Here is a 21,456-nt window from a genome sequence, read left to right as displayed (position 1 = left end):
ACAATTCTCTTGTAACATAATGTGAAATTAATCTGAATACAGAAGAAAAGTCAAAAAGTAGCCACTTGTTCTCATTCCCAAATAAAACGTACAAAAATTAAACACTAAAACTGACTTCATTTAAATAATTTCCCAGAAAACCAAATCCCAAGTAAACAACATCAAGCATGTAGCTTTCTTGGCCATGCTGTGAAAGAAAAAGTCTTTTTTTATTTTATTTTTGCCAAGAACTTTAAGGATTAAAATTTTTTTGTTCATTTTTATGATCATCAATCATAGGAGGGTCCCTTGTTTTTTTAAGTTTTGGCCAAAAGTATAAACTAAATGGTAGGATTGACAAAAGCAATTGGCCCATCTTGACATTATCCTGGCAGAAAATGGGTCAAGTCAACCCAATCAATTTTAAGGTGGGTTAACCACTTGACCCACCTAACAATTAAAATAAACATTAATTATAAGGGGGCAAAACACATTTTATAAAGGGAAAATTAAATATAAGAGAAATAATAAAATTTTTACACCAAACTGTGACAAACTTAACTGGAAATAGTTAAATCAAAATTATAAAATAGTAATCAAAGTAATAATTTTTGGTTATAGAAGTTGGAAAAAAAAAATGACAGTTTCAACATGCCCCAACCATCCCAACATATTTTTGATGGTGGATTGAGCAGTTGAGCAAGGCAAGTTACGCAGGTTAGCCGATTACAAAACCCAACCCGACACACCAAAATAGGAGGGTTATGCAGGTCGTCCCATCAAGTTGGACCTGTTTTCCCAATCCTACTACAAAGTGCTTTTATGCATGAACAGAAGCTGAAAATCTGCTGTTAAAAAGAAGCAAGAAACTGGGGCTTCTCCTATAAAGCAAAAGCATAATATGTTTCATTTTTTATATTTTCTACTTATCTAGGGCTTAAGAGGAAAATTTATCACTGTCTTAAGCTCCTCTATGATGCCTAACCTCTCCTGGATATGCACTCTTATTTCTATTCCCCAATCAAAAATAATAATAAATCTAGTTGCAAATAACCATGGGAATGACAGGATAAGGAGAAGAAGAAATTCTTACAAGAGATGGAAACTTCAAGTAAATGTTGATTGCAAATGTCTCTAAGTATTGACGAACAGCAGGTAAGTTATTTCTCTGCAAGAGAACAGAAAATGTAGTTAGATAATAGTAGTAAAAAACAAACAGTTGTGCAATATTAAATTTGAAATTGATAAGTAGATATATAGAAATTGGTATATCTGAAGCAATTTTCCTTTTATTTGTAAGAGGTGATTTCTATTTAAATAAAATGCAACGTAAATATAATTAAACACACGGATACAGAAGGTAAGTATGCATCACAGACACAGAGAAAGCGAAGGGAAGCAAAACATGGTAATTATCTTTAAATTCAATGCAACTTAAATAAAAAAGAACATCCATATGCTTCCAATACAATTAAATACACAGCATATTAAAAATTTCAGTGGGAAAATGAACATTAAACAATGACAACATGCAAAATCTACTTACATTAAGTGATATGTACAAGTATTCTACAACTTTCCCAACTATATCTTCCTCAACAAATGGTGACAATACACATATTATTTGCCAGGCACGTATTTTGCGTCTATGAATCTGGAACAATGTAAAAAATGAGTTATAGCAATGATTGATAAGAGCAACAATTGCACTGGCAATAAGAAATTTCCAGCATCATGCCACATCCAAACCATTGAAAGCAGAAAATCTTTAGAGAAATTCTCAGGGTTATAAAGCTGATCAGTATAATCCTAGTTGCACAGAAACAAAGCCACGGTTGCTGGCATGGTAGCTGTCACTGAGATGTTTTTGTGGCAATAAGGGTTTGAAGTCCAAGTTAACAAATGAGATGAAAATATTTCAAAAGGCAATGAGCAAATTTGGAGAAAATATGCTAGTTATAATACTACACTGGTGCCAGGTACTATTACTCATCACCCATTGTTAGACATTTCATTTTTAGGTTATAATTTATAATGAATCAGAGTTATTTTTTTAGCTCAATAAACATGCTAGATGGATGGAGGGGACTTATGGATTTAGTGCACCAAAATTAAGAAGCAGTTTGTGTCTCCAAATATTTAGTTTTCCGGGGTGTGATGATGCTGGATTTTTATTAGTAAATAGACATCCACAATTTGATATGGAATAGAATCTAAGGCACGTGTAATTGTTTGAACATGGTTACTTGTTAAGAAGATAACAATAATCTAGGAAGCACCAACTGCTGGACAGGACACCAAGACATCACAGATGCATGTATCATTAAAAACTAATATTTATATTATTCACCTTCTGAAAACATTAAGACCATGTTTGGGAAATATTATAATCCCAAATTTCAATTATTTTTTGAGAAAAAAACTGTTTGTAAAATAAGTTGTATGTTTGGAACAACTTAAATTTACTAACAACTTTTTTATAAAGAAAATATGCTATTTTTATGAAACTGAATTTGATGCTTATGATTATTTCTCAACAGCTTTTTCTCCTTTTAAGTTGATTTACTACAAAAAAACTGATTATTTTGTTGTATTCAAAGGAAATTAAACATCTTAAAATCACTTATTAGCAAATTTACCCAAACAAAATTTCATTTTGATTATAATCAATTACAACAATAATCGATTATTCACATAATTGATTATTAAAATAATATAATTTTCACAGCTTTCCCAAACACACTATAAGTGTTGGAGATGAAAATAAGATTTCGTGTGCAAGGATGTTATTATTAGAAAAATCCAAATTTTACATCAACTAGAAATAAGGCTAACAAAGAGTTTGAAAGGTTGAGTCAAGTCCACAACTCACTTTTCTAAGATAGTATCGAAGCTATTATCAATCTGCTAAAAGGGTTACCTACCCACCATTTATACATGCACCAAGGTCAATAGTATTGAGTGTGAAGAAGGGTGTATTGGAAAAACCGAAGTTCCACCTATCCTTGATCATTCAAAAAGGGTCATTCATTGTTTATCCATGCATCAAGCTCAATAGTGTTAAGTGTAAAGGGGTGTATTATATTAAAAAAAACTCAAGTCCCACATCAAGAACAACCCTCGATTCATATCACAATCCAATAATAGACAACTGTATGCATGGCTTTTCTAGCAGCCAGGACCCTAGCAATTTTCTTCTCAGTGGCAATTATTTTGGACACTTCACTGGGTTTTTTACATTCACTTCTCTGACATACCTGCTAGCGTTAAATTTTGTTAGTTACTTAGTTTAAATGGCATCATTGTAGAAAAATGATGTAACCTGCATATAAACTATATATCCTTTTTTTTCTTTCTACAAGAGCCTTTGCCCCAACATCACTGATCACACATAGTAACCAAACTACGCTAACAAGTCAGAATGGATCCTCTGTGTGGAAAGAGAGATAGACACAAAACACTAAACAAGAGGAGCCCTCTCAATTTTATGGGACTATTTGAGTATACCTTTACTCTGGTTTTATTTTTCTCTTCTAATACGTAAAGCAGTAGTACAGGATTGTTTTTCTGTTTTAAACTCTTGTAACTAACAGCTGTCAGTGAAGTTAATTAGTTAGTTTTATCTTGAAGCTTTCTTAAGAAGCTATTGTAATTGTATTGTAATTAGGTCTTCAATACAATTTTCATTCATCAAGAATCTATCTTCTATTCTTCTTTTCCTCTCTTTTCTGATCTTGTCAAAACACTAATGGGGGCCATGTTTAAGGTTTTTGTGTATATATATCTCTCTGACTATCGTGTGAAAATATTTACATAACAGGATCGAACACCCTTACAGTTATACATCAGTATCCCTTGACACCTTAATGAAACTGAACAATTCTTATAATACAAGAATTTTGTTTTTGTAATTTTCATTTTTCCCCACTTTCTTACAAGGCATGGCACCCTATGACAACTATCATTTCCAAAATCATTTTAAACAAAAATAAGGCAGGCTACTCTAGCCATTTCAATTTCATCAAGCTAAAAGAGTGAATACTTACTGAACTGTGCTTTTTGTATAACTCCTTCGCAAGATCTTTATCATTCACCTATATAAACAGAAATTATATTTAACAAAAGCATTCGAAAAATAACATTCTAAACTTAGACAGAAAAAAGGCTTGGACAGAACCAAACAGGGCATGACCAAAGAAAATTAATCAAAAGAAATTACACTCCGAAGTTTGCAAAATATAGTGGCAGACATATCGGTTAATTTGCTAACATTATGCTCATATTCCAAATTTAGAACCATCATGCTCTCTGAATTCATATTAATAATCAGTCAACATTACATTATAATGTCATCAATCATTTGTTATCAAAAGCTACCTTAAAACAGTTTAAGTCTCCAATGTTGACTTACAAATTCCAATTGATAAAAACCTTGGGAGAAGGAACATGCCACAAAAGCTAGCATTGCAGTTGGAAATCTCAAGGCCTTGTAAACCCCACACAAACCTGAACTTCTAATGTGGAACTCAAGTCCCATGGTATATGCAATATATACGACTCAAGCTCTAAATGCAGCTGGATCCTAACAACTTATGTTCTTAATAGTCAGCAGTTTTCCTTTTACTACTTAGAGTGTTTCTTGCATGAAATACTGATGCTAAAACAATCTGAGACTGAAATTATCTTAAAACATTCTTAAATTCAAATAATCCCAAAGGATTCTTCCAAAACTTGAAGCCAGATACCAGCAGGACTAGCAGCACAAAAACAACTTGTACAATATCAGCATTTAGCAAGAATAGAACCTCCCAGTCTCACAGAAGCCCAAACCCAAATATATATCGTTTAACATACAATACATATGACTGTCTTCAAAAGACTCTAGTAGCAAAAACTACTTCATAATTTAGCAAGAAATTTATTTCTCAGCATCAAATGATAATAATAATAATAATAATAATAATAATAATAGTAATAATAATAATAATAAGGGGAAATTGCAATAACCTCCCTTGAGGTTTGTCAAAATGACATTGACCTCCCTTCTACTTTATTAGTTGACACTCACATCCCTTATTCTATAATTTAGCTTTCACATACCACCATTTCCATAATGTTAATTCATTTACATGTTAAAACTCGTTCTCTTTTACTATTTGAACTTTTTTCTATGGTCGAAAAAGTGCACAAGGCCATTAGTGCATATTTCTTCTCTTGGCTTCATTCTATTGTGACATAGTACAAACATAAAAGGAATGTCATTTAATAGTGGACTATACAAAGGCACAGGTGATTAATTATTCCTATCTAAAAATCCTATCAAAGATATTGATCACCTAAATAACTCTAGATGTATTAATTAAGGATGTGACTTTGTAGTCCCAACAATATGTTTCTCTATCAAATATTAGAAACACCAAAAGAGCAATTATGCAACATTTATGAAACTACATTTATGTTGCATAAATAAAAAAGAAGACAACATAAAGAGCTGCTTAAATAGAGGACTGAAAAGAAAATATAGTAGCAACAAGAAAGCTTGTTATTGAACAAAGGGGAAAAGTCATGCATATTAAAGATTTATTATTTTTTATCTGAACATTTTTTTAGTTTTATTTAAAATTTAAGAAGTTAAATAGAGTTAACATTAGGGGAGGTCTTTGTTTTTCAGAAACTAGAGGGATGGTTTGTGTCATTTAAGCAAACTTTAGGGAAAGGTCAATGCAATTTCCCCCGATAATAATCACCTACCACAGAATCAAGAAGCTCTAGTAGAAATGATTTGCCAGATTCTTGTGCCGCAATACAGATTGTATCTTCATTAGGTGATCCCACCATCCTAGCCAAGTCTGCCAACTTGTAAAACAGAACAGCAACTGATACGCGTGCATACAACTCCGTATTAATAAATGCCTGATAGAGAAGTTCCCAATTATTACAAAGTCAAAAGCTTCAAGTTTTTTTTAAATAAAATGTATTAATTCTTTAACAAATTTCGGTAGAGAAACAGATATTTAAATTAGCCAAATCATTTAAAAGATGAGTAGCTCACTTCAGTCAGCTCAGGATCAGGACTCCTCGCCAGTATAGAGACTTCCAGTCTAGCATCAATGTTGTCAGCTAGTTCAGCTTCGAAATCCTCATCAAATGCAACTGAAAGATATAATCTCAAATTCATATAATAGTTATATAGAAAAACAACAGACAAACAAGTAAACCACATTCAAATACAGAAAATAAACATACTTGGTACCTGATCCATAGAGAGATAGCAACTTGAGCTCTTTCAGGTAAAACTTTATAATCCTAGGATTTAAGAGCCATAATCCTGTTAAGTGCAATGCAGCAAGACGAATTGTACGAGGACTCTTTGTGCCCTCCACAAGAAGATTTTCAATAAACTGAGTGGCAGACATTAAAAGAAATCAGTCCCTATTTGCAAGAATAAGCAGAGTTGATACACAGAAATAGGACACTTGTAGAAGAGAACACCTACCCACTTCAGGGGTCCAGGTGCATTGTCTGTTTGATGCATGCTCTCATCATTAAATACGAAAGGATGCAGAACAGATGACAAAAGAGCAGCAATTGAAGCAACTCTTCGCTTATTGCAGCTTATATGCAATATCCAAGACGAATGGACTAGATTCCACATCATCTAATCAATGATTGCAAGACATTAGATCAGTGAACACTGCTGGTGTGGTGAGGAGAGGATAAGTATGCAAAAAAATACAAGAAAGTTCCAGCATTCTAATTATGAACCATTCCACCAATGAAAGTGATGCAAACTAAAGTAAGTGGCACCTTCCTGGGTATAAGATGCATTGTATTAAGGATTCACATGTTCAGTATGGCAATTGTTAATCACCTTAATTCCAAAGTGTTGAAACATGACACGATAATGTTATGAAAATCATATGATGCAGATTAAGGATATATGATTTGTATTTACTATGATATCCTATTTCTAGGGAAGTAGGAATTGCTGTATTTTTGGTGATTAGTATCCTGTAAGATCATATCTCTGGATTGATTAATCCTTTCCTCTTTTAGCCTATTTTGTATCTATATATATTCATATACCCTTTGTATAGAATCAATGAATAAGAAACTTTTTTTTTTCATTCCTATCCTTTGATTTCAAATCCAAGCAAACAGACTGTCATCTTTTTCACTTGGCAAATTTTATAAAGAGGGCATCACGTTCACATGGCCACACACATTGGACATCTCAGACAAACGAAATATGAAATGCTTGTGGTAGTCTCATTTATATACCAAACATGGGAAACTTGCTCAAGCATCTAATACCCAGGCACCAAATGATCCCATAAATTTGACCCTAACCAAAGATAACAGCATTCCCTGATTATGCTATTCCAATCCAATAAAAAACAACAGATACATGCTTCAATTGGTGTTGACAAGTGTAGAGAAATTTTTACTCATCTTTAGATGTCTGAAATTTCAGGTGGCCATACAACTAATCACACAGGTAAATAACAGAACCAGTAATCAAGCCTAGCATATCAGGGTCTTTGAATTTATCATCACAGCTACCAATACTTTTACATCAAGCCATGATGCTGACTGCCCATTTTAAAATCAGACCTCCTAGTTTGCCACATGGCAACATGCTTACTACTAATTCATTTGATTCAATTAACTATTAAGGCAATAGCTAATTAAACACAAGCTAAACAACCAGTTACGAAGTAAACCTGTGAGTCTATTAATTGACAATGGGAAACAACTGCATTTGATGGCACTTTGGCAACTAGTTCAAATAACATTCTGAGTGATCTCAGCATGGGTAAAACACAACTTTCTCCAGCATTTTCAAGGCTGCAAAACACGACTTAGTAAGCTAAGCTTCATAAATTAGACAAGATTAGAGGGAGAGAAAGACCATATAGTCAACAGATGTAAAGAACACCCATGGTGTTGACACAAATTAGGGATATTCACCATATCGGTTGTCTAATTCATAAATAAGCCTAACAGTAAAAACACAAATCCCACAAAAATCACAACAAACTTGCACGCAAGTGTAATTGCATATAGCTCATCCTGTTACTTACCTCTCAATAAGATCACCAAATATGCATTTTAGAGTGTCATCTGAGAAGAATTTATGGTTTTCCTCCAAATTAAACCCATTCTTGAGAGCACACGAAGGAATTGACAGCAAAGATTCTAGGCACACCCACTGAATCAGTAATAAATCAGTTAAATTTTTCCAATATATTACTTAACATCCTATAACTAGTGAAAACTAACCATTGTATTAACTGCTTAAGCTTTATGACCGTTAAATGGAACAGATTAGTTGAAAGGATAATATGCCAGGACACAGGTAATGAATGATCAGAACATTAATAAAAGAGGAAATGAATATGCAAATTGCAGAGTCCAATTATCACAATCCAAAAATAAGATATTATGGCAATAAAGATATGTGCCCCTGTGACAAAGACAGATTGAGACCTTTATATCCAACAAAACAGCCCTTCGAGTTCTTGCCAAAACTCCTGACCCTAGGAGAACATTGATATTTTGAATGAAAGATACACACATATAATCTAACTGAGGCCTTCCTTCTGTCTCTGAACACAATTGCTTATTTTCCTTATCGAGATTAAAGAAATGAGGAAAGTATGTTGAAGCAAGAACTCTGACAACAGAAACTAATGCTTCATATGCTGCAAGAGAAATTTCTGCTCCCATCTGCATTAGACATACATAGCAACAAGTATATCATCAAACACTTCAATTTTGACAGAAACTCACAAATTTTATAACAGACAATTCATCTAATGTATGCAAGCTACCTCTGAGCAAGAAAGTGAAGAACTAGTAGTCCTCCAGAAGAATTGCCATATAAAAGTGAAAGCAGAGTTATGTGGAGCATCTCTTTTGATTTGGTTACACCACAACAAGATTAGTGATATAGCCTTTACTGACATTATCTGCTTGGTTAATCACCGCAAAATCAGACAAGATATAAAATATGAAAAAATAAAATAAAATAAAAAGTGGCAAATTGTAAAAAATGAAGAAAACAGGAATGACTGATTACTAATAATATCATTATCAACTAGTAGAAAAGTTCATGAATGAAGCAAAAATAGAAAAAGAACAGGGTCAAACCATATGCTACATGGATAAAACACTGCAGTACTATATACTTTTCAGGGTCAATGGGTAGCTTTATACGAAGGAAAAAACAATTACAAAAACAACAAACCCTGCAAGTTCAAAAGATAACTCCAAGATGGAACTTAATTCTTCCCTGTATTACAGATAAAGAACAATTCCTTAGCTCGCACATAATAGCTTAGACTTTGATGAAATGGTTCTTGACATAGTACCAAAGCCTCATTGACCAGGCAGTCATGAATCGAATCTAACTAACCAAATTCCTGAAGTATAAGTCAGACAAACAGACAGATATATTTATCATTAGATGTAGGGGTCTATCTGGTGAGAGGATCTTTTATATGTAAGAGTGATAGGAATAAATATCTATGATTAGATCTTTCCATGAATGGTCAAGATTAAAACAAATAAGTCATGTGAGTTTTTTAAAAAGTGACAACTTTTTCAAGTTACCATGTGACTTTAAATAAATTTAAATTTTGACCATCCATGTATGGTTGTATGGCTCCAATTTGCTTCTCACACTCCCAAAGAATTCCCCTCACTAGATATGAGTCCTATATATATATATATATATATATATATATATAGAGAGAGAGAGAGAGAGGAGGGTTATAATAACACTGGTGTAACTTTTACTAAGTATTACACCACTCAATAACTTTATATTAAATGTAAATTTTGTAAATCCAACCGTTAGATTTAAAGTTCATATCACTTTATATGTTTATATCAAATTTTGTTAAAATTGAATAACAACTTAAAGGTAATCAAAGTGTTCATATTTTAGTATATTTTGAAATGTATATATTACGTCAATTTTGTTTTATAATAATAAAGTATCAAATCAAATCATCTTGAATTAATATAAAATTTTATATATATGATCTAAAAGTAAAGAACTTTCAATCTAACGGTTGGATTTACAAAATTCACATTTAATATAAAGTTATAGAACAGTATAATACTTGGTAAAAATTATACCAGTATTATTATAATACTCCTCATATATATATATATATATATATGATTAGATCTAGCCATGAATGGTCAAGATTAAAACAAATAAGCCATGTTATCATGTGACTTTATATAACTTTAAATTTTGACAATCCATGTATGGTTGTCCAGCTCCAATTTGCTTCTCTCACTCAAAGATTTCCCCTCCACTAGATATGACCCCTACATATATATGTGTGTGTGTGTGAGTGACAATAAAATTACTCCATTTAATAACTTACGATATATATTGAATTTCAACAATCAAACCGTTAAATTAAAAAAATTTATTGAATAGATCAAGTTTGCAAATTTTTACAAAGTTTAAAAATTATTTGATACTTCGTTATATAAATTTAAATTAACAATTATAACATGTTTTTTATGAATATACATTAATTTAAATTTATGTAATGAAATATCTAATAGTTTTCAAACTATATAAAGATTTGTAGATTTGATCTAATATTTAATAAGAATTTTTAAGTTAATAGTTGGATCATTAAAATTCAATATATATTGTAAAAATTGACCACAATAACTCTACCGAATGTTACTCTAAAAGTAACTTGATCCTTATATATATATATATATATATATATATATATTGGTCCCTGAACATTTTGGAAATTTTCAATAAGGTCCCTACTTTGTAAACTAAAAAATTGTAATTAAGTCTTTCATCTTTTTATATTTTTGTAATTTAGAAAACCATGAGATTTCACAATCCGTGAAATTTCACAAAATATTCTTTATATCCTCATGAGGATATAAAGAATATTTTGTAAAATTTCACGGATTGTAAATAAATTTCTAACTCAAGGGCCTAAATTACAAAAATATATAAAGATGAAAGACCTAATTACAAATTTTTAGTCTAGGGACCTAAGTGAAAATTCCCAAAAAATTCAGGGACCAAATGATGTATTAAACCATATACACACAAACAAATGAGAACCCAAATTATTCAAGGACTTCCATTAAACTGATTGTACCCATGAATAGAGTAAAATGTAGAAGCTAGCAGGAAAGAAAAATCAAAGCTAGATGTCATGCCTACAATTTGGTTTAAACCTAAAAATTCTAAGAAACTAGGGGACCACCACCAATGATAATTTTTTAGTATCCAATTTTTGATGAAATCACAAACTGAAAACCATAATAAAAGTGCAGAATGTACTTACTGCCTGCAGTACAGCAGTGGTAGCAGAAACTGACAGCCTTCGTTGACTAGGGCCTCCAAGTTTTCCTTTCACTGCACCAGGAAGTGCAGTGTCCTCTGTAACAACACCAGACCAGAAAACAGAACAAGATTGCTCAGCAAACTGAACCAGATCATCCTGCATTAAAAATAAACATTTAAGAATCATAAAAAGTAAATGGATTGCCACATCATAGCAGAAAGAGGTATAAAATATGATACCAATAAATATAGAAATTCATTAGAAAGCTTCTCAGAGATGTCATCAATGAAACCCAGATCATCAACTACACCAGGGAAGGCACTCTCTCCATTTGTTCTGGCTTTGTTTCCATATTCAACTGCTCTTTCCATTGCTCTGCGAAGCTCCAGAACCAAGCTCAAGACAAGAATCAAGAATTTGACTCCTTTGTATCTTGTATCATGGTTTTGTTTCAAAACATTAGTGCTGTTGTTTTGAATAAACTGCAATAATAGTATCCATTCGATGTGAGACTTCAAACAGAAAATCAATAGAGGGATACCCTTCAATGGGCAGTATCAATTGCAAGTCATACAATGATCCTATTACTCCCTTCTAGCAAAATAAATATAGAACACAAGGCACTAATGATAATTTTTCTTTTTCATACCACTAATTAATTCCACTAAACAGACAGAGCTAATAAACATTTAAAGAAATTACAAAGGACAAAGGAAAAAGCGAACCACAAAAATAGGTTCCAGAGGATGTTCCTCCTTGATTGCAAGGAAAAGCACTTTTGCCCATCTATTTGCTTCAGACTCCCATGCACTCAAATCTTCGTCATCATAAGTAAGAGAAACATCAATACTATTACTGACAAAGTTCTGTGGGAAGCCATAAAGACTCTTCCACAGCTTTATCTCATTATTACAGCAATTGGCACACCTATCCTTGTAACCACAACCTGAAAGCCATCTTTGCAACGTCACCCTTAACTGACCTGGGGGTAAGATGAAGAGAGAAGTCAAAATTTTCCAACTGAAAATTCTACCATAGATTTTTTGTCTAATTCATCGATAAAAATATGGTTGAGATACACAAGCACGAAAAAAACCTGTTTGAGAGCAATAAAATGTGATGAAAATTAGCTTATAGTCATATTTTTAGTATATATCATCATATCCCAATCCCAACAAATACTGTAACAACTAACAAGTCTTAGAATAGTGGATTTGAGCCTAATTCAACCCTACAAAACTGACTTGTAAGGTAAGGATTGTTCTCCACTTATATACTCATTAATTGTCTTATTTCTAGTCGATGTGGGACTTGAATTTTTTCCAATACACCCCCTCACATTCAGCACTACTTGGTACATGGATAAATGGTGGGTGGCCCCTTTTTTTAATGATCTAGGATAGGCGGGACTTGAGTTTTTCTCAATTCACCTCTTCATGCCCATGGTGCATGTATAAATGGTAGGTGGTCCATTTAGAGTGAATCTAGATAGCTCCAATATCATCTTCGAATAGTAATTTGAGCCTAACTCAACCCTACAAAACCGGCTTCTTAGGTGAGGATTGCTCTATACTTATATATTCTTTAATTGCCCTAATTTCTAGTCGATGTGGGACTTAGATTTTTTTCCGATAACAAGTAATGCTCCCAAGACCAAAATCATTGTGAAACTGATATCAGGAAGGAAGAAAAAAATCAGAAAGGATTTTATTTAGTAGATATCCAACTAGGAAAAGTTGGTTCAATTGTGGTCAGATAAATATTCTGTGTTGCACGTTCCACATTATGAAACAGACAAACCTGATATATCTGAACTCATTAGTATGAACGTTAGACAGCTGGCCAGTAGATACTTGACTTGCATATCACATTGTATTCATGTATAGATATGTTTTATTATGCATATATTGATTTTAGTTCTGCTAGATGTATCATATATCAAAATACAAACATATATATCCACACATAATTGAATCTAGACTTAATTGAAGAACTTGGTTAGTGTTTTGAATATGACATCCTAGGGAAGGGCATGCTACAGTTGCAAAAAACAATTGGTCTCTGTTGGTGGTCCAATGCCCCTTATCAGGATAGAAATTTGATAGCACAGTTATCAAAAATGCACAAATCATACATTTCATATCATGATTCAATATAGTTCCTTCGATAATCAATACAAACCACAATGTGAGCTGAAATCAATCACAAATTGCACCAGGCATCAATTGAATAGAATCTGAATTATGTGAATTGTTATTTTGTGCTGCATCATGTGATCTCACACTTTCAGATTGCATGCAAAAATGGTTCAGGATGTTAGTCCCCATTGCATGTCTCAATTCTTGGAGTGCAGTTTATATATTTGTTGAACAACTTCAATTATTACCAATTGCTATTAAAATGGAATCTAACATGGTATCAGAGCAAATAGAATCGCCTGGTCTGGCAAGCATTTGTGGAAGGCGGGTGTTGGGAAGTCTTACATCGCTTGCCTCAATTCGTGGGGTGCGATTTATATATTTGTTGAACAACTTCACTTATTGTCAGCTGGTTTTAAGATGAAATCTAACATATCACACAGGCAATCTGTTTGTAGAAAACATCATTTTAGGTATTTTTTTCTCAATATTTTTTTAAGATTGGAGCAGAAGTGAAGAAATCTTCCCCTTCAAAGTCAGATTATTAAAGACCAAAGCCTCTCCATGTTTGTATGTCTTCCCCTCATCCATATTGTTTTGGTTCTTAGTGTCTCCTCCCAGAGTGTTGCACAGATTGTTGGTTATGTTTATACTAAGTTTATGTTTCATTTTGTTGGTTATAAACAATGTGTTACTTGACTTAAAAATGCTAATATCTATGTCTAAAATGTTCCTTTACATGAATTTTATTTTTATTTTTTTTTATTTTAATTATTGATCGTGTAGCTTACAATTTGTGATAAGATTCAATTCATACTTCCGAAAATAGGTCTTCTTATTCATGATTCAAATCTTGATTTGATAACTATGATGGATAGTATTTGATATGCTCTCATCCAGCTTCCTTGGATCAGTGCATTAGAAGAATGTGATGAATTTTCCATGTCGCAAACAACTAAAGGGAAAATAAGGTGTTTGGCATTATTTTTTTTCTGCTTTTAAAATAGTGTAGAGACACATGTTCATGACTACAGACGGTAGAAAGCAACTGACATTATATATTTCACTTACCACCATAATCCGTAAATTCCTTGGGCAATGCTGAAATGAAAAGCAAAAGAATTTCAAGTGGAATATCAAATGGACACACCACACAAACAGCAGCCTCCAGAATTTTGCCACAAACTGTAAACATCACCAAGATGTAAGTGGACTTATACAACACCTCCTAAATTAATGAAAATTATAAATCACCTAATTCAAGCAGAGTATATTTAAAACCTTGAAGACGGTAACTAGGATTGAAATGTTGTTTGCTGCTCTCAATAACATATCTAAAGATGTCCAGTAATTCTTTTTTATCAGTTTGATTTTCCATTTCAGAAACAAATTCCACTGGAAAAGTTACTTTAAATGATTCTGTCCTCGCATGATTAAGCATTCCAAAGCCAGAAGCAGCTGAAGCGATGCATTCAACAAGGGCCATAAGTCCAGCACGTCCAAAAGATTGATGTTTAGCAATAGACGCTAAATTGCACAAAAATGCTATGTATTTCCTGCAATTAACTTTTAGAAAATAAGAAAAGTGTCGCATCATATATTTATATTAACAAACAGATAAGGACAAAAATAGAAAGCAATATGGATAGCATTACCACTAAACTATAGACAAATATTCATCCCTGCATGTCATCATTTTTCTATAAAAGAATTTGTGAAGAAAAGGACAAAAAAAGAAAGAGAGAATTAAGGTCCTCCGAAAGGCTAAAGCATATCATAGTGTAAGAACTAGAAAAAATAAAAAATAAAAACAAGGACAAAACAGAGAATAAAAACCTGAGTTTAAAATTTCCAAGTGCTAGATTAAGGATTTTGCAGACATACTCTCTCTGAATGAGACTAGCATTAATGCTTCCAATGGACCTATAATTTCTAATTTTTATACTTGGGAAGGTTTTTGAGCATTAGAATTACAACTCCATCTCTATGTCTTAAAAACACATTTTGATTTTTCTATAGTTTTAATTCTTCCTATTTGTTCTATAATTATTGTAATCACACTCTTACTTGTTTAAATACATAAAATGAGTGTTTAGTTATCTGTATTTGCTCCTGTTTGTTTAATTGTTATAGGTATAATTTCAACACTATCATAATATTGTAATTTTTCCAACACCATCTAGTTGGATAATTATTTGTTCCTATCCATCCCTTCTTTTGTTAGATATTGTTAAATTTGAATAGTTCCAATTTGTTCTATCTCATGAAATTTGGAGTGTTTCAAGTTTGGACGTGCAAAGGAATTAGATTGTTCAATTGAACCAATGTATTTTTTCATTCCAGCTCTTTTTTGTTCTTGATATAGTTTCTCGGTAACATCAAAAGGATTTCAAATCCTCCTATTTTTTAAAACATTTTTCTCCTATGAATTCTATTATACACACACACATACCAGTCTACATACAAACATGATTTCTAAGCATACCTTGGAGCTAGAAAACTAACATAACAGCGCAGAAACTGGGCTGCACCTTCAATAACCCTTGACATATAAACTCCTTTTACACCTGAAATGTAAATTCAATCAGGGCAGCATTAAGTAGAATATAATATTTGGATAAGATGGAGGAGACTCACAACAAAGGAAACATCAGATTTGGAGAAAATAATAATTTAAGCAAAATTAAATCATTGCATAAGTAGTTCAAAGAGAAAATGGTTAGCATAGATTCAAATTCAAATATGAATAATAGTAAATCATTTGAAAAGGGCTCAAAGGAGTGAAGCACTAACCGAACTCTTTGTGGTGTATTGGGTCATTTAACCCTTGCATAAATGGACCAAGAACAAAAGTTTCAGGAACTGATTTTACGTAGTTCCCATGATTCTCCCAATTGATGTCAAGAAAAGACTGCATGATCAGGCACCTCACTGCATTTATTAGGAAAACAACATAAAAGAAAAAAAAATGGTAAGCAAGAATGAAGAACTAATTTAATACATGAAAAAGTATAGAATTTAGCTAACAGGATTTGTATCCTAATTTTAAAGTTTTACTAACAAATATTAGTTGATTCAACACAAGTACATAATGATGAATACACTAACCCTGAGGATTGTCATGATGAAGCCCTCGTTCCCATAAAATAGATAACCAATCAAAAGTCTCACCATAAATTTCAAATTGATTTTGAACATTACTGATATTGCTTCCAACATTGAGATAAGACCCAGAGAATTGAAATAACAAAGAGACCTGTACGAAACAATTAATTTACCACATCAAATCCATTGATTATGGGAAGCACAAAAGTAAGCAACCAAAATACCAAATCCTAAGAATATCTGAAAGTGGGTCAAAACTATATGCAATAAAGTGTACATTTAAAAACTGACCAAATAAACATATGCACTAGGATTATTTGATCCAAAAAGTTTAAAAAATAATGCCCAAGAAACAACAATGTCCTAACAACTTCATATTCCAAAACAAAATATACAAAAATCCCTTCAACTTATAAGGGTTTGTGGACCTCAACAACCATATAAAAAGGAACTGTTAGTAGTTAATATATGGACAACTCTGATCCAGAAAAACACATGTATACGGTAGCCTTTGCATTAACACCTCACTTTTTTATATATTAAAAGAAATTTTATTTCCAAGTATGACAAAAAAATGGCAGACAACATATCTAGGAACAAGGAAGGATGTTTTACAACTTGCTACCTCTTCATTCTTCTCACTCATTTTCTACTGTCCAAATTATTCCAAAATATCAAAGCATCCCTCCCCAAAAAACAAAATCTTCATCAAAGCGAAACCACGCATTCACAGTAAGGTGCTGATACTTGTTAGAATATATTGGAGTATAGTTTTACTCTTTACTTATATGTACAACAGTAGTGTAGGATTTATAGAGAAGTTTCTATTTTATGATTTTATACTGTATTGTTAATCACATTTATTGTTTTCCATTATAGGCCAATAGCTGTTACAGCCCAACACCTTCTATTAGAAGTTGTTGGCTCTATATAAACACAACTTGTACTCTCTATTCAGTTAGTGAAAAACATATTTTACATTTCAGTAATATTCTTTCTTTCTCTCTCTCAAATTCTCTCTCTATATTTCTATTAGAATATATACAAAGTATCACATAATATCATTTTGATTGAATCTTAAAATATTTTCTAGTATCTTGAATTATCACTCAAGAGTGGTTTCCATATTTTACCATACTTCATGATTCATTTTGATATTCAACTAGCATTATAAGTCACATATTAGTATAAATAGAAGTTAGTGAGTTTCATTTGGTAAGCTGTAATACATCATTATTATATTCAGATATACGGAGTTTGTTCTCTTTTTTCCCCCACCTCTAACCTTAATCCCTATAATTTCAACAAAGATGAGTAAGATAAAAAAAAATGTGAACACATGATTATACACCTGATGATTCCAAGCTGCTTCAACTAAATGAGTGCCATATTCTTCAAGCATCTCGTATAAAAGCACAAATGCATCCCAATACCGCTGGCTGTTATTAATCAGATCATCTATCATGGGAAGGTTCCCGACACCAAGCGACTTGGCTTCCTTGTAAGCCCATTTTTCCCTCTTTGTTACACCATGGGGTACTGAATGCTTTTCTTTGGTATTCCTTTTTGAAATGCTAGAGATGGAATCCTTTCCTCCTTGTATATTCAGAGCCATCTTCAATATATGTAAACTTTGCTTCCTTACTAAACTCTCCTTGTCAACCTGACCAGATTCAGTTTGGTTCTTAAGTAGGCAAAGCAATAACAAATTAAATAAACTGACAGAATATCACTAAACAGAGCTTGAGTACCAGCCCAATCTTTATTTCATCCCAGAACTCTTTTTCTGCTCTTATGTCAAATTTGTCAGTTTTAATGATTGTACCACTATCAGCATCTTCACGTTCTTCTTTAGACCAGGAAAAAGAAAAATACAAAGATAGTATATTATATGCCTCTCTTCTCTCTAATGGCCCAATTGAAAACAGTGTTCTGCAACAGTTCCAGAGTTTGATGAAGAAATACTCCCTGAAAACCAAATAATATACGAGATACATTCATAAACAGAAGATAGAATGCATATATGTGTATATATATATATATATATAAGATGAACATTAATCAATACATCTGAACCTACCAAGAAAACCCGAGTTTCCTCCCACGAATTGAGATTTCAAATGAGCAATTTGCAGGCAATGCTTTAAGAATGATAGGAAGAAGAAGGCCAACTGCGCAAGACCTGTGCTCTGGACTATGTAAAAGCATCCGCTCAATCATATTACATAATTCCCAAGTCAAAACTTTAACAAATTTATCTGCAATGCACCCTTTTCTTTCTGCTGATTTAGGGAGTGTATCTGTTTGCATATACTGAAGGGCAGCTTCCACAATTACAGTCAGAACATTACAAGATGTTGGCAATTTGAAACTATTTGACGGAGACAGTAATAGCTCCTTGTCCAATAGTGGATCAATCATGACATCAGGCGAGTCTTGGTGAGACAAATTGCTACTCCATACATAAAAATCCAAGTCATCATTATGAAGCATACCCATGGAAAGACCAACTGATCTTAAGAAAATTGGCACCAAAGTAGCTTCAAGAACTTCCCAGTCACGAGTTTCAATCACTACACCTATGAACAACTCTGTGATCTAACATCAAAATGATGCACATCCAACAACAATAGAGGCAAAATAGAAAGAAAAAAAAATTAGTTAAGAGTCCTCCGACAATAACCAATAAAACACCAATAGCCTCGCAACTTCTGTATTAATACCTGATTAAGCAATTCATGCTGCAAAGGTTGTAGAACCTTAGCTAAAGGAAGAAAGCATCTCCACACAAACGAACTTACGGCATCACAATCAGCCCCTGAAAAGAAATAAATTAGACGGGGGTAATGTTACAGCTGCAAATACTCCATTTCAGCATATCATCCTAGTTTCCACTTAAAATCCACTTCTAGATGAAAAACAGAGCAAAAGCTATACACAATGTAAGGGGCGGGAGCTGAAAGCTCAAGGTAAAAAGAATTTTAAAAAAAACGCAGTAAACAGGATGGTAAATTGGTAACTCACCCGATTTCTTCAGGAGATGACAAAACGCGCCCATCAGTGACACAAGGTGGAGACGTTTATCAGCATCCAAATTATCACCTTCATTGATAATATCCTATTACGTTCATCAAATAAAACAAAGTGTAAACACCAACGAAAAAGATAGAGAAACATAGGACAAATGCAGAGAAGAATGAGGGGTACACCTTGAGAATTCGAGGGAAGTCATGGAGGAGTGAAGCGAAGAGCGAGGACGGAGACAAGCCGGTAGAGACCAGAATGCAATCCAGCAATGCCGGAATGGCAGACGGAGGCACCTGATAGAAGCTTTTCGACAGCGAAGCAACCAGAGAAGCCATGGAACCTGCTTCTGCTTCGGACATTGTATCACTCTTCTCGAATGGAATTCGCAGTAAAACCCTAATTATCGGCTGCTAAACCTTAAACTCTTGCCCAGGTGTCATGGTTTGCTAAACGTAACCAGCATCGTTAATTCTTCGCGCCCTACTTATTTATTATGATATAATTTTTAAAAAAATAATGTTATTGGTGGAAACACATTACGCAAACTAGTCACGTGTTTTTTATTTATGTGATTCAAATTAGTCTTACTTAAAGAAACACAATTTAGTTTTACTTAAATTAATGGCTTTGTAATTTTAGAAAAACTTAATTTGTAAGTTACTATAGTTTTTTTAAGTTTTTAATTAAGTTTTTATAATTAAAAATACTCTTAAAAAATATTTATAAACTGAAAAATTTATTTTTAAATCATTCATTTATTAACATCGTTATAATTTTATTAGTTTATTTATGTTGAACAAATATTGTCACATGACAATTATGTTTTTTTTATTATGTTAACTTGATTTCCTATTATAATAATTACACTTTTCATCTTTTTTATTTGATAGAGATTTGTAGTTTGTTTTGATACAATACAAGAGGAAATAACTAAACATGTAAGTAAAATTATATAGTGTGGGAAAAAGAGAGACAACTATCTAAGTATTCTTTTTATATAATATCTCTTCATACTTTGACACCGAGTATTTTTTTATAAATAAGTCTCTCCAAATTTAAACTCAAGTATTTTTTTGCAATTTTACACTCAAATCTAATAATTCAAGGTTACAAAGGTTTACAAAGTTGTTTCGTTTTTTTTTTTTTTTGAGACGTAATATAATAAATTAAGTGCAAAGATTCCTTATAAGAAAGAATATGTTAAGTCAAAAGATGACCTTCAATCCCTCAAGTTTTGGAGTTTTAATGTTAACAAATGAAACATTTTTATAAGAGAAAAATATTTTTTAAAATGTTTATCAGATGCAGTATAAGACGCAAATTTGTAGGACGATGTGAATTAGACGAAGCATACAATCTATTTCATATTCATTAAATGTTTGAGACCAACAACAAAATTCATTTGAATATCTTATTCCTTAATAGATCAAACTATAAAATCATCTTAGAATATACAAATCTGTCACAGAGAACAAAATTATTTTTTTGTCAAGACCAAAGACAAATATCCATAAAATCATGGAGAAAAACAGATAAAGTCATTATTATGTTTTTCTCTGACATTACTTCTACAAGCTATGTTTGGTATGGAAATATGATAAGTAGTTTCATTGATCAAATTAGAGGCACTATTTGGTGAAATGCATTTAATGCTTGAATTAAATGAGTCAATGATTACCTCTCATCACATGCAAAGATGTTGAAGATAGACGAAACAAACTTGTGAGTTGGACTCAAAGCATTGCAACAATCATCTTCTCCAAACTATTATATAAAAAGATTTAAAGCTCAAGAAAAAAAGACAAAACACAAAGATACAGTTGTACATAAACATATACTCTCTGTAAATTATACTTGTGTAT

General features: G+C 32.4%; 1 protein-coding gene across 3 annotated transcripts in view; it reads right to left on the bottom strand.

The window, feature by feature from the left end:
- The window catches only part of LOC109811829 (tRNA/rRNA methyltransferase (SpoU) family protein), a 38,025-nt gene extending 17,963 nt beyond the window's left edge, over window positions 1-20,062 (bottom strand). The window contains exons 1-25 of one of the 3 annotated variants that reach the window (XR_002240877.3): window positions 19,777-20,062; window positions 19,592-19,685; window positions 19,291-19,385; window positions 18,648-19,165; window positions 18,319-18,535; window positions 17,919-18,230; window positions 16,571-16,718; window positions 16,256-16,393; window positions 15,948-16,029; window positions 14,744-15,018; window positions 14,534-14,647; window positions 12,050-12,306; window positions 11,564-11,806; window positions 11,325-11,480; window positions 8,814-8,951; window positions 8,470-8,709; window positions 8,064-8,191; window positions 7,704-7,827; window positions 6,476-6,637; window positions 6,233-6,380; window positions 6,032-6,132; window positions 5,731-5,892; window positions 4,026-4,073; window positions 1,526-1,633; window positions 1,073-1,147 (exon numbers count right to left, since the gene is read on the bottom strand). Coding sequence is in view for 1 of the 3 variants with exons in the window: in XM_020375667.3 (XP_020231256.2) it covers window positions 1,073-1,147; window positions 1,526-1,633; window positions 4,026-4,073; window positions 5,731-5,892; window positions 6,032-6,132; window positions 6,233-6,380; window positions 6,476-6,637; window positions 7,704-7,827; window positions 8,064-8,191; window positions 8,470-8,709; window positions 8,814-8,951; window positions 11,325-11,480; window positions 11,564-11,806; window positions 12,050-12,306; window positions 14,534-14,647; window positions 14,744-15,018; window positions 15,948-16,029; window positions 16,256-16,393; window positions 16,571-16,718; window positions 17,919-18,230; window positions 18,319-18,535; window positions 18,648-19,165; window positions 19,291-19,385; window positions 19,592-19,685; window positions 19,777-19,953 (4,260 nt within the window). In the remaining 2 variants the exon portion in view is untranslated. The remainder of the gene's footprint in view (window positions 1-1,072; window positions 1,148-1,525; window positions 1,634-4,025; window positions 4,074-5,730; window positions 5,893-6,031; window positions 6,133-6,232; window positions 6,381-6,475; window positions 6,638-7,703; window positions 7,828-8,063; window positions 8,192-8,469; window positions 8,710-8,813; window positions 8,952-11,324; window positions 11,481-11,563; window positions 11,807-12,049; window positions 12,307-14,533; window positions 14,648-14,743; window positions 15,019-15,947; window positions 16,030-16,255; window positions 16,394-16,570; window positions 16,719-17,918; window positions 18,231-18,318; window positions 18,536-18,647; window positions 19,166-19,290; window positions 19,386-19,591; window positions 19,686-19,776) is intronic. The other 2 variants (XR_014434100.1, XM_020375667.3) reach the window with 2 other exon arrangements.
- Window positions 20,063-21,456: the final 1,394 nt, after the last annotated feature.

Source organism: Cajanus cajan, chromosome 5, assembly GCF_000230855.2.
Source record: "Cajanus cajan strain Asha chromosome 5, NIPB_CcT2T_4, whole genome shotgun sequence".
NCBI classification, from domain to species: Eukaryota; Viridiplantae; Streptophyta; class Magnoliopsida; order Fabales; family Fabaceae; genus Cajanus; species Cajanus cajan.
This window is presented reverse-complemented; position numbering and strand designations above follow the sequence as displayed.